We start from the raw sequence: 19478 nt of genomic DNA on the forward strand, positions 1-19478 counted from the left end.
AAAGCAGAGGAGCTGAGTTGAGTTTTTAAAATGAAGTCCATTCTAAGAAACAGAGCTGTGGTACCGTAATCCTGTTGCTTTTTTAAATTGTTTCTTTCAGCTTTTTTTCTTTTAATTATTAAAAACTAATCTTTGAACTTTACAGTTTTTTCTCTCAAATATAGGAGAATCATTTGAGAGAGTTATTCAAATTATGTTCAACAGGTAAATTTCTTTTTAAGGATATCGTTTGTTTCATATCAGAAACAAAATAGCAAAAAGTCATCATCACAGTTTCATATGAAAAACAAAATCCTTTGTTACACTAGCGTTAACTAAAAAAAGTTACTTTTCCACCTTTAGGTAATTATTTTGGTGATACAACTAAAATGCATCCACTGGAATGCAGTACTATAGAAAACAGAAAAACATTAACCATCACTTATTGAGAAAATAACTGAACATATTTAAGTTTCAGTCACAGTGAGGTATGACCTTAGGTTGTTTTTATTTCTGTTATTAAAGAAAGTCAGAAGGATCTCATTTCTTTCTGGGCATACCTTGAAATGTACTGTGTCAGCTTTATTTTTGGTATTTGATATACGGCTATTATTTCAGTTATTTGCATTCTAGAAAGAACAATTCACCCTCTCTTTCTTAAGCTCTCTTTTGAGTTTTATGTGTTGATATTTCAATATTACTTGAATAATATTAGAGCTTATTGTTGCAGTTGAGTGGACCAATTTAAAAATAGATTCATTGTCCCTCTGATGCCATCTCTCTCTTCATGTATGCATAATGAGATAAGAAAATGACCAATACCGATTGCAAGCAGCACTAACTAAAAAGAAACCCTCAGAACATTCAGCGTCTTGTAAAACTATAACATTTAAACACATTCCACACTGTGAGCAAACATGAACTTTAAAATGTGTTATTGGAATTTTATTGGATAGACCAACCCAACGTTTTTGTTGTTTTATCCTTTAGAACTTCATTCTGTAGCATCTTTTTTAAAATCAAAAGTGCTTTATAAATAAAATATATTATTATTAATTATTATTATTATTATAGTGAAGTGTAATTATAAAGTGGTAGAAATAAGATATTGTCACTGTTGGGCAAAAAACTTGAATGTGCATTTTTTGTCAGTTTCATTTACTTGTGAAAATCAGCTACTGATCACCATTCACATCTCAATTGAGTTTCTTTGATACATTTCAAAAGGAAGAGTAAAAAAAAAAAAGACGATGTAACTTTGTAGACTTTTCTAAGTCTGAAGTGTAGAGGCAATATGCATTTTTTCCATTTGCTGTAATGTTACCTATTTGGAGATACACTCTAGTATTGGGTCACACCACCAAATCAATGAATTCCAGTGTTCCACTTCTATGGCTGCAGTTTTATTAATTTGGTGTGGAGAAACCTGGTAGCCCTGCACAGACTGCTGACCTCAACCTTCTTGAACTCATTTGGTACTACAGCGGAGGCTGCAATTCTGGTATCTCATCTATGAACACACTTCTAGACCTTGTGGAAGATGTTTACAGAATAGTTAAAGTTGCTATGGTTGGCAATGGTGAGTCCATCAACAAGTTGGACCTTATAGATTCAAAACAGGATGTCATCAAAGTTCATGTAGACAGACAAATACTTTTGGCAATAAAGTGTACAAGCTTTCTGTCCAACATCAGCAGTAAGTAGAATAATAAGACCCCAAGATGCAATATTATTCCCTTTTCAGGTCATGCACATACTAACCTGCAGTATTTCATATGTCGTAAGGGAATAAAGGTGATTACTATACAGGTCCAGACTACGACAGTGAAGCAGCACTATTTCTTTAAAGCTGACAAATACAGAACGTGAAAACCTTTGTAAGTTGAAGCTTTATTTACACTGTGAATTATGATAATGCTTTATTTAATGATGTGATTTTGACCTGAAAGATTATTTCAAATCCTGCTGCTACACTAAATATATTGACTCCTGGACTTTTAATGTACTCGTACTCGTCGTCTTCCGATTTATCTGGGACCGGGTCGCGGGGGCAGCAGACTCAGCAAAGACACCCAGACGTCCCTCTCCCCAGACACCTCCTCCAGCTCCAGCTCCTCCGGGGGGAGCCCAAGGCGTTTCCAAGCCAGCCGAGAGACATAGTCTCTCCATTGTGTCCTGGGCCATCCCCTTGGCTTCCTCCCGGTGGGACGTGCCTGGAACACCTCCCGAAGAAGGCGTCCAGGAGGCATCCTGTATAGATGCCCGAGCCACCTCAACTGGCTCCTCTCAATGTGGAGGAGCGGCGGCTCTACTCCGAGCCCCTCCCGGATGGCCAAACTCCTCACCCTATCTCTAAGGGAGTGCCCGGCCACCCTACGGAGGAAGCTCATTTCAGCCGCTTGTATCCGGGATCTCGTTCTTTCGGTCATGACCCAAAGTTCATGGCCATAGGTGAGGGTAGGAACGTAGACCGACCGGTAAATCGAGAGCTTCGCTTTTCGGCTCAGCTCTCTGTTCACCACAACAGACCAGCAGTCACCTGTGACACATGGCTTCCCCCTCTCTTCACCCAATTTCTTGTCTGATGTGCTCTTTGATCTTCATAATGCTGTTTAATTACACATTTTCTCTAACACACCTCTGAGGAATTCACAACGCTGCTGTATTTAGGCTGACATTAAATTACACACAAGGGAACTTTCGTAAATATTTTAGTGACTTCTGCAAGCTGTTGGTTCCAGAGAGTAAAGGAGACTGAATAAATATGCACTTCACTCTTACTTCATGCATTTGGTAAGTAAAAAATACATGTTTTATGAATTTTACATTTTAAAGCTATTATTTAGTTTTGCTGATTAAGAGTTCAGCATTTCACTCTTTGTTTATGGGGAAAATGTTTTGAATTGATGTGTGTCTTTTCATAAACTCCATGTTCTCCTGTGTAGTGCAAGTTTCAGTGTAAATGTCACCCCTGTGTGGAATGTGTGTCTATAAAGTCTTGATGTGTGTGGGCACTTGTATTTCCCACTTCACTTAGTGTAATCTCACAATTCAGTGGTTCAGAGAAAATCTCCCTCTTCCCAATAAACGTCCAATTTTTTATGCATTTCTCTGACCAGTTTTCCCTCCCTGAATCCTCCTCTTGTCAACTTTAAATGAATGTTTGTTGATTAAGTGGAGCCATCCCATTTTGTAACATTTACAACACAAACAGCAATTTATTTCTATAGGCAACAAATTCTGTGATGTACTGTAATTTTTAGAAATATACCTATCCTTATCAAATGTAAACTTGTCATCTGTCATCAAATTTGTCAGTCATACATATACCCCTTCTTTTGGACACAATGTGTAATTTAACACACTTTGTTTGCATTTCTAAGATTTATGAAATAAATGATAACAATTTAACTTCCTATCAGAAGGGAAAAAAATTAACAACTTTATTGATTACTTGTTTGTCCACAAACAAAAAAATTTTTTTTATAAATGTCTAACAGTATTTTAGGAGAAATATGAGGTTTGGCCAGCATAAGGATTTTAGATGTTGTAGAACAGTTTATATTCCTTAAAATGATGAAATAGCCCTTTAGTTTAGAAATTTTCAAGTCCTGCCACAGATTTATTTAATTTCCCTTTGGGATGAATAAAGTCTTTCTGAATTTGAATTGAATTTGTGGGGCAACTGACAAAATCTTTCCCCATTAGTTATGGCAGCATGCCGTTATGGGTGGTGAGCCCTATTGTATATCAAGAGCTGACATTTCTTACAACTGGATTTTTTTGTTGTTTTCTGATGAAAAATATCAAATAAAGTATTAATTAGCTTTGCCAGTTTTACTCAAATAAGACAAGTTATATTTTGAATACTCACCGACATCCTTATAAGTCCTTGTGCCTCCGTGCATGAGTGTGTTAGTCCATAACAGTAGCACTTGCTGCAGCCAAGTGGATCTTTTACAGATAATCCAAATGTATCTGACTTACAGCGATCACAGTTGTGCCCTTCCACATTTTCCTAAAATAAGAGAGACACAGAAGCGAATATCAATTTTGTTTAAATACTTTTGAACCTCTTCTGAAAGTTTAGAAAAAGGCATTTTTGCTCACATTTCAAGTTCTTTCACCTGTTGATTTTGGCAAAAATAGTTTGTTGCCAGAGTAATGTTACAGTGGAAATAGATGTTTACATAAATTGTATAAAAAAAGATCCATAACCTTTTTCCCTATCCCTGTCTGACATTACAAAAATACCTAAAGCCAGAATAATAGATTTGCAAAGAGATTGTTTTTTTTTAACTTTATGTAAAACCAGAGGTTTAAATTCACTAAGATTGATATAAACTTATCCAATTAAAGGAAAGCCCAGATGATGATGATGATGCTGCTGCTGCTATTGCATTGTAAGCTTCTGGTTGATTCAAAACATTTGAGTTATATAGAGGCAGACCAGAAGCAGATACAACACCTCAAACACATTGCTCCCTTCTGTGATATTGTGGAAGACAAAATAATGAGGCAAGATTTCATGAAGAGATTTTCTTCAAAGTGGAATGTCCCAAAATTCCAGCAAACTGTTGGAAGAAGTTTGTAGATGGAAACAAAAAACAAGATCCAAGTCATACAGCAACTTTAGCAAATCTAGGAAATGTATGTAAACTTCTGATTTTGGAGGAATAAAAAAATATCTATTTTTTTACTACCATGTGGCAAAAACAAAATTCAAATGGTAATCCTGACTGACCTAAAACAGGAAAGGTTTGTTGGCCTGCTTTAAAACAGTGGTGAACAAAAACAGGTTGTGTCTTTAATACAGTGAATGTGAACATCTTGTTTCAGCTGCATATATAATATTTTCAATAAACCTTTGGCATCATGGACATTTAAAAAAAAGAAAAGGAATAAATGTCCAATAATGGAGGGTTTAAACAATTTCAAATAGGAGTAAAGATATGATAAAATTCAATTGTACTGCTTAGTTGTATAACAATGTTCAAACAGAGAACCAGAACTAAAAAAAACAAAACAAAACAGATTAACCATGAGACAAGTGACAAATGAGTGACAAGCATTCAAACTCATGTCTTTTAAGAAAGACCATAATACAAATTACCTGACATCTCATTAAAGGTTACGAATTTGTGGAGCATCAATACAGAAATGAGTGAAAACAAAAAACTACCTTGTTTCCGTAAGGCATAATAAGATGTCTGAGGTCAAAAGTGTCATCTGTCTGAGAAAGTCTTTATATAATCTGCACATGCCTTGATTTTGTCAAAGATTGAAACTTGTCAAAGTGATAAAGTGATGATTCACAAACGTCCTTGTATGTAGTTGGTGAATGTTTACATAAAGTGTCAAGCTAAATGTTTTAAGGCGAGAAAGGGTAACAGGTCACATAAAGAAGAAATGGCCTGCACTTGTATAGTGCTTTATCAAATCCCCAGAGACCACACAGTCATTTACACTACAATCAGTCATCCACCCATTCATACACACATTCACACACTGACAGTAGTAAGCTACAATGTAGCCACAGATGTCCTGGGGCAGACTGACAGAAGCGAGGCTGCCATGCAATTGGCACCACCTGGCCCTCTGACCAGTATCGTCTGGTAAGGCGGGTAAGGTGTCTGGCCCAAGGACACGACAACTGAGACGGAGAGAGTGGGAGTTCGAACCAGCAAACCAATTGTTACAGGGCGAACGTCTACCATCTGAGCCACAGTCGTCCCCAAAGGAAAAAAAGGAACGTTTTTTTTTACACCAAAAAACTACAGAAACTTTTATTCTAGCTTAAATAACCCCCAGTCGGTCATGGCAGATGGGCGATCACACTGAGCCTGGTTCTGCTGGAGGTTTCTTCCCGTTAAAGGGGACTTTTCCTTTCCATTGTCCCTACATGCATGCTGAGTATGAGGGATTGCTACAAAGTCAATCCAAGCGACTGTCCACTGTCACTACATACCCATCCAGGAGGAGTGAAAGCTGCAAGTCACTGACGCGATGCAGTCTACCGGGTTTCCTTAGATAGAAAACCTTTTAACCGATTTAATTAAACTGAATTTTACTGCATTGTTTGATAACATCAACAACATCAATTGGAATATATGTACTTGACTTAGAATCTGTATGATTCAATTAAATTGACATTGCAAAGTGCCTTAAGACAACGTGTTGTGAACTGACACTATATAAATAAACTGAATTGAAACTGGATTAAATGTCATATGTATTGCCAGGGACAGAAATGACAAAAACAAAATATCCATCAAACAGAACAGAAACTCACACATACTCCATCTTCTCTATGCCTCCTAGCTTAAATATCTAAACTCAAAGACTTAAAGCTGAATTACCTTAAAGTAAAGCCAAGCAGAGCACAGCAGTATGATGCCATGCAACAAAAGTAACAGAATGATTGCAAAAAATAACATGGAAGTGACCAACACAAGCAGAAAGGAGCCTGTAAGCTTTACCTTGCAGCTACATTTTCCTGTTCGGTCTGCACAGGCACACACTCCTCTCTCCAAGTCGCAGGTCTGGCTGTCTGATCCTGCAACGCTGCACTCACACTGGATGCACTGTTGGAAATATGCAGACAATACAGACGAAGGGTTCTATTAACCCAAGCTAAGAACATAATAAGGTATTGGCCGGCTATATGGTTTAATTAATTTAACATCTTAACAGAAATCCTATCTTAATGTTCTTTAATTCACTTGTGCTCCAAAGAATTGAGTTAACCAGTTGTTTTTTCTTTTGATATTAAAAAAGAAGGTAAATTTTTTAAATGATCAATTATCTTTAATTTGATCCTTTTTTAAGTCACATGTGTTACTAAACCAATGTGAAATTTTATATAAATGTTATATTGCCAAAAATCGGTGGCCCAACTGGAGTCTCAGGGGATACTCATGCCACGCCTAATCATGGGAGGAATACAAAGTACTGTACAGGGGTGCGGCGATGACGCACAGGTAAAGCTTGTGATCCAAATGTACGGAGGCTACAGTCCTCAACATGTGTACGAGTCCCAGCCTGTTGACCTTTTCTGCATGTATTCCCCTCTCTCTCTAACTCATTTCCCATCTGTCAATTTTCAAAAGGCTAGCAGTGCCGCAAAATAAATAAAATAAAATAAAAAAATAAAAAGGTACTGAACTGCAACAGAGAACAAAAGAGACTGGTAAAAACTCAGAAACCCAGAATGCTGCAGAAAAGAAAGAAACCCAGAATACACTGTAATTAACCCATTTTCATCACCGCCCCCAGGGAGGAGGAGTCACAGCTGGAATCCCAGTGACATCACCATGCCAATCTCTTCGTTCGCCATCTTGTGAGTCCATAAGCGTTTTTTTGGTGGCCATCTTGGTAGTCCATCACTCTAATCAGTCACAGTGATGGCTAGTTAACTTAACATTAAGAATCAATTGTCCTAAATGTTATTTACTTCTATCATAACATTCTATACATAAAACAATAACTGACATAGATTGAGAACTGTTTGGTTATTATTTCCTGATAATCAAGCCATTCCCTAACTTAATAATTTTAATAAAATTTACTAACTTTATTAATACTTGTCCTTGGAACTTATTAATATTAACTGATAGCCAAACCAAACAGTGTTGCACATCACTCAAGTCCTAAAAAATAAACCTCAGCATTTGTGTTTAATTATCTTTAAAAAAGAAAAAAAGGGCACTCTAAAGTAGCAGCACCGCGTTAAACATGTTTAATCTTGACCTTTTACCTGAGGGAAGTCTCTATACCCAATTTGACATTCATCGCATTTTTCTCCTCTGAAGGAATTGAGACAGAAGCAGCAGCCTGTGTTGACGTTGCACTGCTGGGTGACTGAGCCAATCACATTGCAGCCACACTCCTTTTTTCAGAAACACAAACAGGATTACACATAAACCTTTTTGTCTATAATCGTTTCAAAACATTTAGACAACGGGAAACATTTTTTTTACATTTCTTTGTGGTAAAAATCTGCCCACAATTTGATAAAAAAGAACAAAAATTTAAAATGTTAACTTGAAAAAAATATATACTAATAAATTTATTTTAACTAGCCTGGACCATTAAAGTGACGTTACTATGGACAAGAAAAAATAAAAATAAAAAAAAATCAAAGAAAAGGTACTTTAAAGAGGAAAATCAGAAGTAAGAAAACAAGAAAACATTTTAAGTGCAATTATGTTATTTGAGAAGTTCATTTACTGATTTCACTGATTTGTTAACAGTAACATACTAATTTGCATTTGCAAATTTTTTTAATTGTGCTACCTAGTTTCATTTTACAAGGAGTTTATCCCAATGCAACACTTTTGATTAAAAAACTGTCTCACCTTACATCCAGTTGTGATATCATGGCCCCAGTGGTTGGGCGCACAGCGGTCACACCTCTCACCAATTGTGTTGGGAGGGCAAATACACCGCCCAGTGTTCGCATCACAGTTGTTTCCCACATGACTGCACTGGCAGGCTGTCAGATTGGAGAGCAACATCATTGAAGAACATTACAAAGAGCACAATGTAGGACAAATTGTAGAAGACACAAAAAGTATTTTAATGAAATTCAACAATTTCACAGTTTATCTTTCAAGATCATTCAAGCTGCCATTGACACACTGATTGGATACAGCTGTACTAATTCACAATAGGAAACAGGTGTAATGATTTGCAAGCTAGGAAAAAAATAGACAGGGGAGGGTCTTTGGTGAATGGAAACGGAAAGAAAGGATTAAAAATGTCAAAGCTGAAAAAACTAATAAATTGAATTTTACCCATTATCAAAGAAATGTAATTATGAACTCAAAAAAAAAAAAACTTGTCTAATCTTATTGGAAATTTTCTGGTCTACTTTCATTTATCCATTTTACAGTCTTGCTGTTTTACTCTAAAGTTTAAGTAACACTGAGGAGAGAAAATTATAATCTTTTCTTCAATGTGTTCATTGCCCTCCATGAAGTGGTATAATCCTTTACACTAAAACCAACAGCTTTTTCATTTAAACTTTTTGAAGCAGCTTATTAAGAGCTACAACTGGTCCTAATTTGACCCTGGTAATCTTTGGTAAAAGGTTTCTCCTGAATGACTGACTTTGCAATTTTATTTTTCATTAACCTACAAAAACAATTTTTAGTTTTACCCAAACTGCAAAATTTGTAAAAACTGACTTTCTTTCTTCAAGAGCCCCAACGTCACTTCTGCTACTTGTAAAATGAACACACACAACTGCCAGCAATTTCTAATATTGACATTTGCATATATTGTTTTTCTTTTTACTTTTCACAACTGAGAAAAGCTATGATGACTGCTATCTAAAGTCACAATAAGCAGAACAAGCTGAATTTGATATGTTCACTTCAAACCTACGTGCAAGCTGAATTTTGCAAACATGACTATTTTGAGAACAACTTTGTCAGAAGCCAGTACCCCTGAAGCATTAGGGATATGCTATTGTAGTGTTTACTGTATTTTGTTTTACTAGCAGCTAGTTTGCTATAGTAACAGTTCATTCTTTCTGGTGGTTTCATGTACATAAAAGGTTATTGGTTTTCTGTTACAACCACTTTTTTCACTCCATTCTTGTCTTTATATGTATTATACACTCACAAGAGCTTTTCTGCAGTTTTTGCTTCAAGAGGGCAGTTTTTGTCCTCATATACAAAATAAGTTTAAACATATAACAAGAAACACATTTACAAAGTAGTCAAATATTTTGCATTTATAACTTTAAGGTTTGATATTCAGGTGAAGCTGCAAAGAGGCATATTCAAGATTAGACTTGTTCTTTAGATGAAAGTCTTGCATAAAGTTTGTATTTCAGATGTTTATGAACTATAAAACAATCTTAAAAGAATAACATGAAATAACTTTATTTAATGTAATATTTTTGAGTGGACAACACAAAGACAAATCTTTTTGTGAGAAATCAATTTCTTTTTAGATGACTTAAGTTCTCATCTTACGTGTGCAGCCACCCTCCTGGAAGTTGAAGAATCCTCTTGAGCATCGGTCACATTTGGGTCCATTGACGCCCGGCTGACAACGACACTGACCTGTTTCGTCACAGTCGAATGACTTTGAACCGAATGAGTTGCAGTGACATGGGACGCACACTCCACCTGTCGTGACGCCGTGAGTTTGAGGCTGAAATAAAAAACAGTGAAGGCTAAGAAGGTCAAAAGCAGAAAGGACAAAATGTTGCAAAGAACAACTTTTAATTAAGTAGGAATAACTAGATTTGGAAGACTTTCTTCAAACAATAAGTGTAAAGAATAATCTATGAAAAAACGCTAAAATAGGGCATTAATAATTTCACTCTTAATGTGTGTCTTCATATGTATATCTTCTTGTCTTTAATCTTCTAACATTAGTGGCTCTAGCAACTAAAACACCAAAGCAAATAATGACACCACACAGCACGCAGCAAGATGCTAGTTTGGTTATTAAAAATCAGAAAGCATGCATTATTGCCACTATTTTTCATGAAAAAAAACACAACAACAAATAACTTTCACAAAGAATACTTTAAACACGACTGAGATGAGTCTACATATATATTTCTCAGCAAAAAAAAAAAAAGATTCTACATCTCATTTTTTCCACTTAGGTTGCAAAGCAAAACACTCAAACACAACCACTGCCATCCACATGCAGGGTGTGTTACCCCTGTCTGAGGCCTGTAAGCTCCCCTGGGACAACCCCTTGTTGTGCCGGAGGTCCCCCCCCACCTCTGCTGCACAGACTCCATTGGAACACGCTCAACGGGCCGCCGTGTCTCCCGCCTTTCGTAACCTAGGCGACGAAGGTCACAGCGTCGGCCCATGAAGCCGGGGCGGCAGATGCAGCGACCCTCAGTGTCGCAGCGCTGAGAGATAGAGCCATAAGGACTGCAGCGACAGGGCATACACTCCTGAAGCTCAGAATCCCACCAGCAGTTAGGCTGGACCAGTAACAATCAAGATTGATGGATGGGAAAAAGTGAGGAGTGAAGGTAAAATTAAGAAAATGAAGTGAGGATAAACAAAAGAGAATCAATTAAATAGTAAAAATTGCACAAATTCTACAGCACCTACCATAACAACAAAAATTACAGCAGAAACAACTGCAATGTTTGTGGCTGTTGAAATAAAAAGTTGTTTTATAAAAAATCTTTGTGTGGACACGACAACAACAATGCTTTATTACAAAAGCTATTTCTGTGTAACTAAATATCCTGTGTTTTGTAGCTTAAAAAACAGTAAAAATAGTTTCTGTAGAATTATGTTGAGGTTTAAATGATGAGAGGGTGATTGTAGGCTAAGCTATCACTAATAGTACAGCAGATAGTATAAATAAACCTAAATATTGAGGAAATCGGAGTACAGTAAGATAGTCATTTAGGACTGTTGATAATTCCCAATAATATTAAAGAACTAAAAATATATTTAAAAATTGAAGCAGAAAAAAACAAATAAGAATGCTCTATGGCAAATCAGTGACAAAACATATAAAAAAGCCACAACACTAGATATGCATCGAGAAAGGGCCCAATTGTATTGGTCAATTTTCAGTTTGATTAGCCCTAGCTTTTGACCAGGCTGTCAGAAAATTCAAAGAAATCGGTTATTGTTTCGATCAGTGAACATTCCTAAGCATTACTGGGTCACTAACAACACTCTTCAGCATGACCACTATTACTGATAAAAGACGACTGAAAGTTAACTACAGTCAGTTAACTATAATCATTGGGCTTTAAAAAGAACCAAAGGAATGTTAAAATCAATTTAAAAGAAATATAAATTTTCTATGAAGAGTTGCAGCAAATTTTTGGCTCATTCATGCTGCGATCCAGCAAGACTGAGTGAGAATGGCAGCAGATACCAGGACAGCTGATCAGAGAGAAGCACAGTTGATCTGTTTTGATCTTTCTGAGCTTTCAGTCCATCTGTCATGGTACATGTTGGATTTGAACATTTTGGTTGCCATTTGGAAACCTCAAGGTTAAGGTATTAAGGTAAGGAACTATATGTTGCTGTTTTAGTAATGCTGGCTGCGTTTATTGTGGAAATTGCTAATATAGAATGCTAACGACCATTTAAACTGTCAGCCCTGATATAATTTTCTCTGTGAATGAAAATAGTGACACCTTGTTTTGCGGCAACTCTTCTCACACACGCACACAGAGGTACTACCTCTGCTCCTGACGTAAATAATTCATCGTTTTCAAAGCTGGAATGCTAGAAAAAAATATTTTGAAAGTTGTTCCTGTGTGTTATTATGGTCTTTAACCAGAAATGCTAATCAGCTAAAACTGGTATCCACAAAAGTCTGATGAGTGCATCTCTAACTACTATATTTGTCATACCAGTTACTATAAAGAATAAGAATGCTTACCATGCACTTATCGCACTTTTGTCCAACCACATTTTCTTGGCACTGGCACTGACCATTCTCCTTGTTGCAAACTTCTGATACAGAACCATTAGTGTGGCACTGACAGGCTGCAAAAAGAGGGGGAAAAAACAAAAATATGAATATTCAACAACAGCATGACTTCTGGTGTTGATTCCTCTTTGACGTGTGTTGGACGAGTGTTTTAAGTAAAGAACTCCCACAAGTTCACCTCGGTTTTCCTAGTTAAAATGTCCCATAAACAACAGAAGCGTTCAACTGTTCTACATTTTCATAGGTTCTAAGATCTTTTTTCATACCAAAAGTTGGTTTTTTTTGCAAAGTTGTAAACAGTTAAATGGCAACCAGCATTCCAAAGCGATTAAGTCTATATCAGTGCAGACAAAGAGTATGCATTGTATAGCATAAGATTAAGTAACATCATTGTTGTGCAATTGCTGTAACATTTGAGTAACACTTGCGTCGATTCAGTAAAAGTACAACATATGTGCTGTATTCACCTTTGACAATGAGGAAAATACCAGTAATAATATTGAACTTCAATATTAGTTCAATGTATGTAGTTTAATGCTTCAACAGATGTTTTTTGATTCAGTTTATTTGACCATTTTGGGATTCAGTAGCCTAAATATAATTTGTATTCACAAACACCAAATACATCTCTCTTCCATTGCTTCCCTACCTACTTTAATAATTTATTTTCCTTGGTTGGGAATTAAAAATAAACATTGATTTTACACCAAATAGGACGAAAAATGGATAAACAGTTATTTCAGGTTTTGCAGAATAAGGCAAAGAAACTAAGGCTTTATTGTGGGGAAAGACGCATCATGCAAGGGAAATAAACAAAGAGCACTTCTTTACTTTGTTGATCTTCCAGATGGGTTATTACAAAATTACAGAACAAAATGTTTTTCAAGCTGAAAAAATCTTGACAAGCACTGAAAATAATTGCGTAACACAAGAGAAAGTCACATTTTATTCCATAATAAGGCTTACGTTGTAGCGACTCACAGCACAGAGTCCAGATGGTGGATAAAAGGTGGCACTATGGGGTGTGAGACTGTAAGACACATAGACAAGCATATACCTGCACATTTTTTTTTTGTGCATATGTTTGTGTTTATGCATGCCTGAATGTGAGTACATAGCAGTGCTGAATAGGTGTACATTTGTGGGACGGCATGGGTGCCCTTCTGTTAATTGTATTAGTGTTTCTGCATATTTCTGGTGTTTGTGTGGACATCTGTGGTGAGCTAACTCCTTTCTTCCCTAACTAGGAATCACATTTGTCGTCCTGCCTGCTCTTCATTTAATATGAAGCAACAGCAGGAGGCAATACAGACTAGTACTCATGTATGTCCTCGCTGTGTGATATGGTGTGTGTCGCTAATTTTATTACAAAGTGTATACATAATGTTCTTTTTGAGTGTGTGTGTATGTATGTGTGTGTACTCATCTATGCTTTTAATAGGCTTATGCAGCAGATGCAAGCTGTGATGCTGGGGCTTTTAATTGTGTATCTGAGGGGTTGATTGGCATATGTAGGTGTGATTTTTCATCAGCTGGGATTTAAGCTTAAAGTAAAAAAAAAACATGAAGTCATGCAGAGTATCATAATTAGACTTCAAAAGTAAGACTGTATGGGAATGACTCTTGGTATTCTGTAACAAACTTGTAAAATTACAAACCGAACAGGTGACAAAGACAAAGAAGTGGACAAACAACAAAACAAAAGTTTTTGTTTTTACCATTTATATTTATAATATGTGATATTTGGTAAATGGCCTGCACTTGTATAGCACTTTTATCAAGTCAGAGGACTAAAAAAGCTTTACACTACAGTCAATCCTCCACCCATGACAGTGGTAGACTACCTTGTAGCCACAGCTGCCCTGGGGCAGGCTGACAGAAATGAAGCTGCCATACAATCTACACCACCGAGCCCTCTGACCACCATCAGCAGGCTAGGTGGGTGAAGTGTCTTGCCCAAAGACAAGAAGACAGAGATGGATGAAGCAGGGGTTGAATCTGGCAACCCACCTTTTACAGGACAAACCCCTGCCACCACTGTCATTGAACATAACAGATACACAAACCGATAGATACACAATTACTTTACTACAACTACCTTTTTTATAATTATAGTGCATACTGCCTTCACATGCATCCAACTTTTTAGAAACAGCATTTTTAAAGTATTTCAGCTTGGCAAATGGTCATGACCATCTTGGTCTGTTTGAAGCTGTAAGTATAACTCTAATTTTTCTACCTTGTAAACCACCTGATTAGTGACTTTGTAAAGGGTATGTATAATTTAACAATATAAATACTATCAGACATATGATCTGAACTTTTAACATGGATGCAAATTTACAGCAATATTTCCTGTCTCTAAAATCATTGACTTATGCCTGCATATTATTATGTACATATATAAAAGTGATATATATGTTAACTGGTGAACACAGACTGTATCTTGGCTCAGGCTGGTATTTTTACTGTTGAACATAATAATTTTCTAACTGAATGCCAAAGTTGAGTGCCAAAGTTATTTGACAAGTCAAACTGCAAAATAGTTATCCCAAACGTCCATAAAACAGCTTAAATATTGCATTTTCAAAACTTTTAGGAAGCATTTGTGAATTATAGTTACCACAGGTCCACTTACTTCTTGTGAATACAGAAACATTTAACAATCCACAACAATTTTCAAAAGATTTTATTCTTATGTGTGAAATGCATGAAGGTGTAATTTTATTTGAATTTACTCACCAGACAAACTGCTTGGTGGTCAGATTTGCTCCAAAATACCAAACATTTTTTTTCTTTTTCAAAAGGAAATAAACTGAACCGTTATTACCCCAAATTGGAGTACGCAAAAATGGCCAACGGCAAGAACTTTGATGTACAAAGAAGGAAAAGGATTTTTTCATTCCAATAGCGCACAATTGGACTCAGTCTGAACTCTTCTACTCCACTCAATAAAATTCATTAAGACTGGGAGTGATGGGTAGAGAGAGGCAGACAGAGAGAGAGTTGTTGTCTTTTAATACTTCTCTGTGGTCTTCTGTCATTCGTACAGGATCAATAACAACCCTCCATCTCAAAGACGCAAGCAGCTGATCAGTACCGCAGGAGAGCAATAGATCAGGCTGATTAATCAATACCCATTTAGGTGGGTAGAGAGGGGAAACACCTACAGAACAATGAACTATCAAATGCACATTAATACCCTTTGTCAGGCTGTCTAGCTGCTTTTGTGCAGCCCTGAAATCCTTTTATGTCTGTTTATCACTCTACCTGTCTGTTGAGCTTTCTGCCTTCCTACTTGTGCTTCTGGTTTTGTCAACAGAGCAAGCTTTAATGAAGAGTTTCATCAAGATGTGCCATCTGTACATTTGTATTTCTTGCCTTCTCCCTCTGCCTTGCTGTCTCTCTTTTCTTTTCTCTCCAAGGTATAGTTTTTTATTCTCACGTTTAAGCACAGCTGGCAGTCGGTGGGCCGCTCAGACATCACACCTCCTACTGGTACAGCTGCTACTTGACACACTCAGATCCACACTCCAGATGGTGTACCATCTACTCAGTGTTTTAGTGAGACTATTAAAGGTATAATTTAAATAATTTCAGCTATGTTTCTTAAGGACAAAGTGCTCTTCAGAGCAACACCCCTACTGGGTTACAAAAGCTACCCTGCTGGCACTCTTTACAAAAACAAAACAAAAAAAGAAAAACGCAAAAAGCTAATTATATATTCTGTCTCTAAGACCCAATGGGTATCTTTCTGAATACAGGTTCTTTAAATGGCATCTTAGGACTGGTTTACAGTCTCTAGACAAACCTTTCAGTCAGTATGTAACATTCACTGATTTAGTGTCATTGTGCTGCTGTTTGATATCTAGGAAAGGGATATAGTGTTCACAGTGCAGTTTCTTTCTTTTGATAGCACTAATAGGAAACAACAAAACAACATTGACAAGGGACTGCAAATAAATTATGTTGATACAAATACAGTTAACTTTTAAACAGCATTTCATGAATCTTCATTCTGCACAAAACCTTTTTTTTCATTTTAATTATTTAGTGAGGACAAGACATTCCTACTGGTATACATCATATATTCTCCAATGTGGAGACAACTGACAGGTATTGCCTCTTCAGATAAAATGTTCTGCTGCTAATGTATTTTTGACTCATCTTCTGAATTAGTCCAAGTCATTTTTGTTTTGACAACATTACAGTTAAAAATGTCCCAGACAATAACAGATTTAGTATCTGTATCATGTTTCAGCTGAGCCTTAAGCCACAATGCAGTTTCTTCTCTGGCCATATATCAGAATCAGCTTTATTGCCAGGTTTATGCACACAAACAAGGAATTTGACTCTGGTACACTTTGCTCTCTGTGAAGATTTTTTTTCAACATAAATGCAAATAAAAAGTATAAATATCTTTAAAATGTACATATATACACCAGTGACTTTACAAGAGAGATGATGTAAGATCAGTCCAAGTATGCATGGTGCTGTTCTGGAACTCTGACTCTGTCAAGTGTTCATCAGGTTGATGGTGTTGAAAGCTGAGTTGTAGTCCACAAACAGGATCCTGGCCTACATCCCTGGGTGGTCGAGGTGTTGCAGAATGAAATGTAGCCCCAAGTTGACCGCATCATCTGCCGACCTGTTTGCTCAGTAAGGAAACTGCAGTGGGTCCAGCCTGTGATGACCACAGATGTCAGGGCGACAGGCCTGTAGTCATTTGATCCTATGATGGTGGGTTTTTTTGGGTACTGGGATGATGGTGGAGCATTTGAAGCAGGAGGGAAACTCACACAGCTCCAGTGACTTGTTATAGATCTCAGTGGAAATGGGTGCCAATTGGTTGGCGCAGGCTCTTAGGCATGATGGGAAGACATTATCAGGTCCTTAGGTTTTTCTTGTTTTCAGGCGCTGAAATAGCCTATTTACATTTTCCCCTGAGATCCTTAGGGTAGGCGGATGTCTGAAGGTAGGGGGTGGTTGGTGTATGGGAAGAATTTGCATCTGAATAAGATGTGGAGGGGTTGGGTTGAGGTGTGAACTGGTGCTTTTCATACCTACAGAGAGCACAAAGCTCTGAGGCGGCCATCATCGCACCCATATCTTAGTTTATCTTGAAATGTGTCAAATGTGGGTTAAAACGTGAGGAAATTTAGCGCATTTTGCAAAATAGAAATTCCTTTCCTGTCTATACAGTGTGTGTATCACATGTGATGTACTCTTGTCTAAATGTCTTGTACAATCAATTTTTTTCCTGAACATCTGAATGTTCAATTCGTGCCACCCTAATGGTCTAATTATTATTAGCTAATTTAATCAGTAAGTAGGACAGACTGTGAACAACTGGTATAGCTCGAAACAAACACCATGCTGAGGTAACCAAATCATCAGCTCAAATAGAGCATCTACATAGTAGTGTGAGATTTACTAAGGCTGTTATTAGAACATTACTGCAACTTTTAAGTACCAGTCACATACAGGGGTTGGACAATGAAACTGAAACACCTGGTTTTAGACCACAATAATTTATTAGTATGGTGTAGGGCCTCCTTTTGTGGCCAATACAGCGTCAATTCGTCTTGGGAATGACATATACAAGTCCTGCACAGTGGTCAGAGGGATTTTAAGCCATTCTTCTTGCAGGATAGTGGCCAGGTCACTACGTGATACTGGTGGAGGAAAACGTTTCCTGACTCGCTCCTCCAAAACACCCCAAAGTGGCTCAATAATATTTAGATCTGGTGACTGTGCAGGCCATGGGAGATGTTCAACTTCAATTTCATGTTCATCAAACCAATCTTTCACCAGTCTTGCTGCGTGTATTGGTGCATTGCCATCCTGATACATGGCACCGCCTTCAGGATACAATGTTTGAACCATTGGATGCACATGGTCCTCAAGAATGGTTCAGTAGTCCTGGGCAGTGACGCGCCCATCTAGCACGAGTATTGGGCCAAGGGAATGCCATGATATGGCAGCCCAAACCATCACTGATCCACCCCCATGCTTCACTCTGGGCATGCAACAGTCTGGGTGGTACGCTTCTTTGGGGCTTCTCCACACCGTAACTCTCCTGGATGTGGGGAAAACAGTAAAGGTGGACTCATCAGAGAACAATACATGTTTCACATTGTCCACAGCCCAAGATTTGCGCTCCTTGCACCATTGAAACCAATGTTTGGCATTGGCATGAGTGACCAAAGGTTTGGCTATAGCAGCCCGGCCGTGTATATTGACCCTGTGGAGCTCCTGACGGACAGTTCTGGTGGAAACAGGAGAGTTGAGGTGCACATTTAATTCTGCCGTGATTTGGGCAGCCGTGGTTTTATGTTTTTTGGATACAATCCGGGTTAGCACCTGAACATCCCTTTCAGACTGCTTCCTCTTGCGTCCACAGTTAATCCTGTTGGATGTGGTTTGTCCTTCTTGGTGGTATGCTGACATTACCCTGGATACCGTGGCTCTTGATACATCACAAAGACTTGCTGTCTCGGTCACTGATGCGCCAGCAAGACGTGCACCAACAATTTGTCCTCTTTTGAACTCTGGTATGTCACCCATAATGTTGTGTGTATTTCAATATTTTGAGCAAAACTGTGCTCTCGTACTCGTACTCGTCGTCTTCCGCTTTATCCGGGACCGGGTCGCGGGGGCAGCAGACTCAACAGAGAGGCCCAGACGTCCCTCTCTCCAGACACCTCCTCTAGTTCCTCCAGGGGGAGCCCAAGGCGTTCCCAGGCCAGCCGAGAGACATAGTCCCTCCAGCGTGTCCTGGGCCGTTCCCTGGGCCTCCTCCCGGTGGGACGTGCCTGGAACACCTCCCAAGGAAGGCGTCCAGGAGGCATCCGGTATAGATGCCCGAGCCACCTCAACTGGCTCCTCTCGATGTGGAGGAGCAGCGGCTCTACTCCGAGCCCCTCCCGGATGGCCGAGCTCCTCACCCTATCTCTAAGGGAGTGCCCGGCCACCCTACGGAGGAAGCTCATTTCAGCCGCTTGTATCCGGGATCTCGTTCTTTCGGTCATGACCCAAAGTTCATTGCCATAAGT

At 38.0% G+C, this 19478-nt stretch overlaps 1 protein-coding gene across 11 annotated transcripts in view; it reads right to left on the reverse strand.

The window, feature by feature from the left end:
* lama2 (laminin, alpha 2) overlaps positions 1 to 19478 on the reverse strand; it is a 249580-nt gene that overhangs the window by 99125 nt on the left and 130977 nt on the right. For 7 of the 11 annotated variants that reach the window (XM_047388556.1, XM_047388553.1, XM_047388558.1 and 4 more), the window contains 7 exons: positions 12373 to 12479; positions 10664 to 10939; positions 9963 to 10143; positions 8337 to 8473; positions 7736 to 7867; positions 6459 to 6563; positions 3854 to 3997 (listed from right to left, as the gene is read on the reverse strand). In XM_047388556.1, the coding sequence (XP_047244512.1) occupies positions 3854 to 3997; positions 6459 to 6563; positions 7736 to 7867; positions 8337 to 8473; positions 9963 to 10143; positions 10664 to 10939; positions 12373 to 12479 (1082 nt within the window). The remainder of the gene's footprint in view (positions 1 to 3853; positions 3998 to 6458; positions 6564 to 7735; positions 7868 to 8336; positions 8474 to 9962; positions 10144 to 10663; positions 10940 to 12372; positions 12480 to 19478) is intronic. The other 4 variants (XM_047388562.1, XM_047388561.1, XM_047388563.1 and 1 more) reach the window with 1 other exon arrangement.

This window comes from Girardinichthys multiradiatus, chromosome 15 (assembly GCF_021462225.1).
Source record: "Girardinichthys multiradiatus isolate DD_20200921_A chromosome 15, DD_fGirMul_XY1, whole genome shotgun sequence".
NCBI classification, from domain to species: domain Eukaryota; kingdom Metazoa; phylum Chordata; class Actinopteri; order Cyprinodontiformes; family Goodeidae; genus Girardinichthys; species Girardinichthys multiradiatus.